Here is a 9,064-nt window from a genome sequence, read left to right on the forward strand (position 1 = left end):
GCAATTCGGCGCGCTGCTTGGGGCGGCAAAAACAGTAGAGCCGGCCCTGCCAAGGACGTCTCGCTGTCGGCGCTGAACGAAGCACTGGGAGCAGGGCCGGCTCCAAGCAGCCAAAACCAAAAAAAAAAAAAAAAAAAAAGCCGCGATCTCGATCTAAAAAAAGCCGCGATCGCGATTTGCGGCGGCAATTCGGCGGGAGGTCCTTCACTCCCAGGCGGAGTGAGGGACCGTCCGCCGAATTGCCGCCGAATACCTGGACCTGCCGCCCCTCTCCAGAGCGGCCGCCCCAAGCACCTGCTTGAGAAGCTGGTGCCTGGAGCCGGCCCTGACTGGGAGGCGGGAATCGGTGGCAGGGATGGGGAGGGGCCAGGTCGGCAGTCGCCATGTTGGTGGTGGCAATGGTGGGGAGAAGGGGCTGTCCGGAAGACGCCATGTTGGTGGTGGCAATGGTGAGGAGGCTCAGACCGGAAGAGGCGGTGTTGCTGGTGGCCATGGTGGGGAGGGGCAGACCGGAAGCCGCCAGGCCGGTGGCCGGGCCACGCTGCGCTCCAGGCGTTGACAGCGGGGAGCGAGGCCGGATGGTGCCGGTGCTCCCTGGCCTGTTCGTGGGCGGCGCGGAGGCCGGCGCGGCGGCCGGGGCCCTGCAGGCGGCGGGGGTGGTGGCGCTGCTCTCGGTGGACGCGGAGGAGCCGTCCCCGGTGGCGGGGATCCGGTCCCTGCATATCCCGGCGCGGGACGAGCCCGGCACCGACCTGCTGAGCCACCTCGACTCCTGCGCCGCCTTCCTCAGCGCGGCCCGGGCGGGGGGCGGCGCCGCCCTGGTGCGATGGTGAGCCCCGGGGGGCCGGGACCCCCAGTGTCCGAAGGGCCGCGTCGGACCCCTGGACTGTTGCTGCCGGGCTGGTCCGAGGCCCCTTTGCACGCGCCTTAGCACCAGGGCTGGCAGCGCCTTAGTCCTACGTCCGGGGAGAAGTGCAGAGATGCTGGAACTAGGGGTGTTGGAGGGTGCAGCTCCACCCTCCGGCTTGAAGTGGTTCTCATCATACACCGGGTTTACAGTTTGGTTCAATGGCTCTCAACTCCCCCACTGTGCAAATTTTTCCAGCGTCCCTGAAGAAGTGAGATGTGGTCGGACCCTTCCCCTCTCTCCCCCCCCCCCCCCGCCTCCCTGCACTGCCCCCAGTGACCTCGGCCTCAGGAACAGGCCATCCCGTTTTCACCTCCCCTGCCAGGCTGTGCTCACGTTCCCCGCAGGCCAGAAGCAGAGCAAAAAGATTAATTTCCCCAAAAACAGATCAGTAAAAATGGAAGTGAGGCTTGAAGTGAATTAATTCCCCTAGTGTATTTTCCCCAGTTTTGTTCATGATCTTATTCTAAAGAGTTCTTTGTCTTTCAGCCATGCTGGAGTCAGTCGAAGTGTTGCTTTAGTGACAGCGTATTTAATGAAAACCAACAATCTCACCTTCGAAGAGGCTTATGCCACTATCAAAGCCATCAAATCAGATGCCAAGTGAGTTCTTTGCCCTGTTAAGATTCCTTTCTGTCCCTGTGCGGACTAATGTGTACGTTGGCCATAGCCTAGGAAATGTGCCTCTGATTTTCACTATTGTTCCAGAATGAACGAAGGCTTTGAATGGCAGCTGAAACTCTATGAAACAATGGGCTGTAAAGTTGATGTGAGCAGTGCCATTTACAAACAGTATCGCTTGCAAAAAGTTACAGAGAAATATCCTGGTGAGTGAAGATAATGTCTGAGGTGCTGTGTGTTCAGGGGAGCTAGAGCCATTGTAGCTAAGAGTTATTGAACTTGCAGAAGGATGGTATATTATATTTCTTCTAGGGTAGATACCTGTTTCAGGACTGAAATATTAGCACTATCTGAATCAGCCTTTCAGTTACACACTGCTGGCTCTAATCTAGCTTGGTTTGGCAAATCTAGTGATTTATACTAGTGCAACTGAGAGCAGATAGTGCTCAAATATGGTGATTTGTGCATGTAAAAACCTCGATAGTCTGAAAACTCTGCATGTTGTGTGTATAAAGTTTTGTGCACTGAGAGCCATCTGTACAACAGGACAAGATCAAGACATGCTATCTGTAGCTACAAAGCTTCTTAGCACAGTGGAACTCCCCTTTTTAGGCACTAAGTGGTGAGGCTCATCTCTTAGGAACTTCCTAAGGAAGGGGAAGGGGAAGGTAGGAAGTGTGAAGACTGGGGCAAAGGCATAGTGCTTTAATTATAAATAGGTCATTAAGTTTGAGTCCAGTTCACAGATTTGTATCACTCACTCTCTGCAGAGCTGCAAGACTTGCCACGAGAAGTCTTTGCAGTTGACCCAACCAGCGTTTGTCAAACTCTGAATAGTGAGGTTCTCTACAGGTGTAGAAAATGCAGGTATGGAGCCTTTCATTTCTCACAAAGTGTTACTTTGAAATAAACTGTTGTAAGGAAAATAGCCTTGGTAGCTTATTGGGTTTGTCTCTTTCAGAACAGGAATAAATCTTTGAAAAACTTTGAATCAAAAGTATGCATGATACTTTCCTTTGCCTAATCTTTGTTTTGTGATCATGAAGAATAAAATGCCTCTCAGGCTCTGAAGTCCCTTTGAACCTCTTGGGCTAAGTGTACATCTTCTGTAAGTAGGTGCAACTTCACTTAAGTTGCTTCTGCTTACATCAAAACTAAAACTGAGTTTACTAAGTTGAAACTGTTCAAAATCTGACCCCCCTCTTCCCCTCCCGAAGAAGCCTCTTAACTCCGTAGGTCAGTTGTCTGGTCTTGTTTCAGCCTCTTTTTCTTAATCATTGGAAATAAGAGAGATTCCTATTTTCTAGCTGTACAGTTCCCAGACACATGTACCTAGATGATCTCATGTTTCATTAGCTAGGAGTTTGATAAAAGTACACTTCTACCCCGATATAACGCGACCTGATATAACACGGGTTCGCATACAACGCGGTAAAGCTCTGACACGCTGCTCTGAGCAGCGTGTTAAGGGTGCAGGGCCGGGGCTGAGGGGTTGGATAAGGGGCAGAGGGTCTCGGGGGCGGTCAGGGGCTCCTCCCCCCACAGGTAGTGGGTCTAGGAGGCAGGAGCTGTACGGGGGGGCAATTTTGGGGGCCCCGCAATCCCAGAGTGGCCCGGGGGATTAGCGGGGGGCCGGGAGCAGCCTGCTCCACTTCCCTTGCCCTGGCCCCAGCTGTGTTGCTTGGGGAAGGGGGCTTGGGGGAAGGGATCTCCCCCGCACTCACCGGCAGTGGCGGAAGCGGAGCAGCCTGGCCCCAGCCTGCTCCACTCCGCCAGCTCCCAGCCGTGGCGCTCCGCTTCCTGCCGCAGGTGAGTGCGGGACCTTTCCCCAACACCCCCCCCCTCCTCCAGCAACGGGGCTGGGACCGGGGCAAGGAAAGTGGAGCGGGCTGGGACCGCGTCGGTCTGCTTCCCGCTGCCGGTGAGTGCGGGAGGCGTCCTTTCCTCAACCTTCCCGCACTCGCTGGCGGCGGGAAGCGGAGCGACGCGGCTGGGAGGTGGTGGAGTGGAGCGGGCTGGGGCCATGTTGCTCCGCTTCCCGCTGCAGGTGAGTTCGGAGGGCGTCCTTTCCCCAACCTCCCTGCACTCATTGGCAATGGGAAGCAGAGCAGCCCAGCCCGCTCCGCCAGCTCCCAGCTTACCGCTGCAGGTGAGTGCGGGATCTTTCACACAGACACAGACACGACTGGATCCGGGGCAAGGAAAGCAGAGTGGGCTGGGACCGCGTCGCTCCGCTTCCCGCTGCCGGTGAGCGCGGGAGGCGTTCTTTCCCCAACCTCCCCGCACTCACTGGCGGCGGGAAGCGGAGCGACGCGGCTGGGAGGTGGCGGAGTGGAGTGGAGCGGGCTGGGGCCACGTTGCTCCGCTGCCGGTGAGTGCCTGGCAGGGGGTGTGGATAGGGGTTGGAGCAGTCAGGGGACAGGGAGCAGGGGGGTTGGGTAGGGGGTGGGGTCCTGGGGGTGATTAGTGACAGGGGTCTCTGGAGGGGGCGGTCAGGGAACGGGGGGGGCCAAAGCAAGTTCGATATAACGTGGTCTCACCTATAACGCCGTGAGATTTTTTGTCTCCCAAGGACCGCGTTATATCGGAGTAGAAGTGTAACTACATAAGAAACAAAGTGTAACTGTGGGAAAGAGGCCCAGGGCTGCAGGCATGATAGGATTTGCTGAGGTCGGGAGGCGGTCTAAAAAGGGACAGCCTTCACTGATCTCTTCAAATGAAAAAAGAAAATGTACACTGTATAACCCCATCCATTTGCTGCTGCTACTATTGCCTTGTACTTCACTGTTGTCCAGTTATCTTCAGCCTTTTTCTTTCTCTCTTTTGTTCTGGAGAATAGACGTTCCCTATTTCGTAGTTCGAGTATTTTAGCCCATGCTGAAGGAAGTGGACCAGCAGCCTTTGCTCACAAGAGGATTACAGATCCTGCTCAGCTTCGTAATGACAGTCGAGTTAAATGTACCTCTTATTTCATTGAGCCTGTACAGTGGATGGAGCCAGTATTGTTAGGAGTGATGGAAGGACAGGTGAGGGGAGCAAGCACTTCACATTGTTTATCTATGAAACTCCCTTAAGAGACGTTCTCACTTTTTTTTTTTTTTAATGATTCTGTGCATCTGACCAAACTCCTTAAATCTCCTGGTTTTACTGCTCGTGCAACATTGCTGTTACAGCTACAGTCCTTTCAGTCTCCACCACCTCTGAAGCTCATTAATAAGCTGTAAATGTCGTCTTCTCCCACTTCTTACAGCTCTAGGGCTCCCACATGACAACGGTCACCAATAGCCACTAGCTGATGGAGGAGGATACCCAGAGTGGGATTCTGCTTCAGGTATCCTCCATGACAATAGATTATTAAGCCATAGGACACCTTTTAATAGCTCTGTTGAGTAATATTGTGATTATGCAGCAGAGATGTTTTTAGAGAAACCTTGCAGAATTTCACTTACCCTGTTAGAGATTGTGTGTGTTGTTTTGCTGAACAAGCATATCTAGGTTTTTTCCGTTATCACCAAAATTAAGGATAGGTAAGTAGATTTGATGCCTGGACTGGTGGGTCTTCATGACAATACTGCAAAGCTGAGTTAAACTATATGTTTGCTGCTTTCTCAGCTCCACTTCTGCCAGAAGACTCTTCCTAGCTCTCTTCTGCCCTCCCAAAAATCCCAACTTCACCATGTGTGCAGTTCTGCTGCCTCTTTCTTCCCACATTCCAGAAAAAACATGATTACTTTACTCTACATTTGTTGAAAATGGCTTCCAGAGAAACTTGAAAACAGGTGCTGTTTTCATCGCTCTAGCGGTGGCATACGGTATGGTACACTGGCCTGCTCGTGAAGGTATCACAGGTCCTGCTACCTTGGGTCACAGGTATCGTTGAACTGTTCCTCTGCAATAGTCAGTTCAGAGTCCATATGAGGGAGAAGACGGGTGCTTGGAGACGATAGAGCAATGGGTTACCCCAGGGCTCTGTGCTTTCTCCAACCCTGTTCAACCTTTACATCAGTGACCTGCCAACAATGGAGTCACGAAAGTTCATTTACGCAGACGACATCTGTGGCGGTACCCAGGCCCAGACGTTTCATGAACTTGATGCCACCTTAAACTGGGACAAGATAAAGTTACCTGACAACTGTAAGACTTGGTGCCTCCAGCCAACCGTCATAAAAACAGTCTCCAGTTTGTTCCATCTTCATCACGCCAGTGCAACACAAGAACTGAATGGTCAGAAGGCGAAGCGTGAAATAGAACTGATCTATCTAGGTGTGACCTTAGACCGCACACTGAGTTACCATGCCCACCTGAAGAAGACAGCAGCTAAAGTTAAGATGCGCAACACTCTTAGCAAACTGGCAGGTTCGTCATGGGATGCTCATGCTCAACTTTGCGGACAACAGCTCTTGCCACCTCGTATTCGGTGGCAGAATACTGCGCACCAGTTTGGAGTCGATCGTCACACACCAAACTGGCAGATACGCAGTTACGTGCTGCCACGAGTATCATCTCTGGCACCCTGCGTCCGACTCCACGCCGATGGCTTCCAGTTCTGAGCAATATTGCTCCTCCTCATATCAGACGAGAAGTTGCCACTGGCAAGTTACTGGAGAAAGTACGTGCCAACTCAAGCCTGCTGCTGCACAATGACCTTTTTAAACCACCAGCTGCACGTTTGCCGTCACTTCGCCCATTATGGTCTCATCTGCCACGCCAGGATGTTAGGGCGGAGACACTCTGGCGAGAGGAATGGAATCTGTTATAATCCCCAGCCAGTCCCTCGTCGCCAACCCCACAATTTGCCCACCTGGCTTTGACCTGCCCCGTTGCCAATGGTCCCTTTTGAGCAGTTTTCGGACATTTGTTGAAAATGGCTTCCAGAGAAACTTGAAAACAGGTGCTGTTTTCATCGCTCTAGCGGTGGCATACGGTATGGTACACTGGCCTGCTCGTGAAGGTATCACAGGTCCTGCTACCTTGGGTCACAGGTATCGTTGAACTGTTCCTCTGCAATAGTCAGTTCAGAGTCCATATGAGGGAGTCATCCGGGTATCGCTGGGGCCTTCGTGACAGCCCTTTGTGCAGCTGCGGTGCAACACAGACCGTGACGCGTTGTCGACGAATGCCTGCTGACTAGGTTCAGTGGTGGCCTAGAAGAACTGCATCACGCCACTGAAGATGCCATCGCTTGGCTAGATGACTATGTACACGCTAAATAAATAAATGAGCCACAAAGCGCTCCTGATCAATTTCACTTATAAAACTTTCCCTATTGTCTTCCAAACTTTCTGCGCACTTTCCCAGGCTTATCTAATGGACTCGGGTTCTCTCCCCACTAGTGTTCATATGCGACCTTCATCTCCTCCGAACATTTCAAACAGTTTCACTTTTGTAGATGCAAAATTCTTCTTTGCTGTAGCTTCTGCCATCTGGAGTAGCCTTCTTCTATCTCCCCAAATCCGATAGAATCCCAGCTTTGCCTTTACTTAATTATTTTTGTTTCTCTGCTATTTATGCAACTGCATTCTACTATGTAGAGTAGGGGTGGGCAAACTTTTTGGCCCGAGGGCCACATCGGGGTTGCGAAATAGTATGGAGGGCCGGGTAGGGAAGGCTGTGCCTCCCAAACAGCCTGCCCCCCGCGCCCTATCCGACCCCTCCCACTCTCCCCCCCCCCCCCCGACTGCTGCCCTCAGAACCCCCGACCCATCCAACCCTCCCTGTCCCCTGACCGCCCCCTCCTGGGACCCCCTGCCCCTAACTGCCCCCCCCGGGACCCACCCCCATCGAACCCCCCCCTCCCTATCCTCTGATGGCCCCTGCCCCTAACTACCCCACTGGAACCCTCCCCCCAGGCCCTTTTCGGAATGTGGCCCTGCGAACATGGGCGGAGGACTCAGGAGGAGCAGGGGCAGCTGCAGAGAAGTGGTGGTTTCCCCTTCAAAGCACTGCTTCTCTCAGGCCGGCTGCATGGCCACCCGGTGCTCCTCCTGAGTCCTCCAGCCGTGTTCCCCGCACTCCCGCCACCCGCACCGCCAGCCTGCTCTCCCCGCCCCCGCAATGCAGCCTCTCCCTCCCCCCCCGCGGTGGGTGCACCGGTGCTGAGCTGCCTGAGTGCCCGGCCCTGGGGCCCCCTGTTCGTGGGGGGCCCTGTGCCAGGGCACAAATATTTAAGGTACCTACATGGGAACAAATATTTAATAGTGGGCTCTTTGGTCTAGCAGAGAAAGTTATAACATGATCCACTGGCTGGAAGTTGAAGCTAGACAAATTCAGACTAGAAATAAGGTGTAAATATTTAACAGTGAGGGTAATTAATCATTGGAACAACTTACCAAGGGTCATGGTGGATTCTCCATCCCTGATAATTTTTAATAAATATTGGATGTTTTCCTTAACAATATGCTCTATTAATTATTTTGGGGAAGTTCTGTGGTCTGTGTTATACAGGAGGTTAGACTAGATGATCACAATGGTCCCTTCTAGCCTTGGAGTCTGAAACTGCTGATGTGGCCCCAGGCTCTGTAGCTGCTTCCTAGGAGTTCTAGTCCTGAAGTCTGAGAAGTGAATTGTTTGAAAGAGCCTTAAATATGGTTGCTTGTGTTTATTGCAGCTTCTGTGCCCCAAATGCACTTCAAAGTTGGGCTCCTTCAGTTGGCGTGGTGAACAGTGTTCGTGTGGCCGCTGGGTGACTCCTGCCTTCCAGATTCACAAGAGTCGGGTGGATGAAATGAAAGCGCTGCCAGTTTGTGGATTCCAAATTGCCAAAACGTGAATGCTGGTGCTTGCTGGCTTTAGAGACTCCCCTGAGGTTCTCTGAGAACTGTTGCCTGTTCTAGTGTATCGCTGTGGTCAGCAGTCACCTCTTTCTGTTAGCATGAGGGTAGTTTGGCACTACCGGAACATACAATTGTAGCACAAGCTTCTAGTGTTTATGAACACGTGCATCTGTGCAAGAGAGTTGTTTAAGATGAGCTGGATGACTCTCCTTGGGGCTTCTTGTATTTCATAGATTTGGGGAGCCATATGAATTAATAGAAAAAATCCACTGACATCTTTTTAAAAAACCATTGGTGAAATATTGCTGATCGTATAGCCTGCAAGTGTGAAGTGCTAATAAACTCCATCTAGTCATGCCTATGGTCTTGCAAAATATTTGGTAAAGTGTTGGAACACATTTGACATCGGTAAATACAGAGCAAGAAAGGCAAATTTTGAAACCAGAGTGGTGGTGTGAAGGCTCCTTAGTTTAGAAAGACGATTGCATGTGGCTTTTGCTTGTGGGCTATCATTTCATAGTAGCATTTCTGTAAGACCAGTTCCAAAGGTCCTATGTGAAGGCAGATGTTTATGAAGTGTTCTGAAAAGGGAATGCATGCTGTATGATATGGGCTTATGACCAGAACACAGCATTGGGGATGAGGAGTTCTGTTCCACTCTTCTGTAAACTGTGTGTGCGGCTGTGGTAAGCTACTTCTCCTCTGCCCCAGTCTCTTCAGTTTCCTCAGCTGGAAAAGGGAGGTGATCATGTTTTGTAAATCA

The 9,064-nt window shown here is 52.0% G+C and overlaps 1 protein-coding gene across 1 annotated transcript; it reads left to right on the forward strand.

The window, feature by feature from the left end:
• The first annotated feature begins 578 nt into the window (after window positions 1-578).
• DUSP12 (dual specificity phosphatase 12) lies at window positions 579-8,660 on the forward strand. The gene is made up of 6 exons (XM_065420000.1): window positions 579-829; window positions 1,397-1,510; window positions 1,616-1,734; window positions 2,299-2,395; window positions 4,368-4,554; window positions 8,136-8,660. The coding sequence occupies exons 1-6, from the start codon at window positions 579-581 to the stop codon at window positions 8,295-8,297; spliced, it is 930 nt and encodes a 309-aa protein (XP_065276072.1). The 3' UTR covers window positions 8,298-8,660.
• The last annotated feature ends 404 nt before the right edge of the window (window positions 8,661-9,064 follow it).

The sequence above is a fragment of the Emys orbicularis genome, chromosome 1 (genome assembly GCF_028017835.1).
Source record: "Emys orbicularis isolate rEmyOrb1 chromosome 1, rEmyOrb1.hap1, whole genome shotgun sequence".
Lineage (NCBI taxonomy): Eukaryota > Metazoa > Chordata > Testudines > Emydidae > Emys > Emys orbicularis.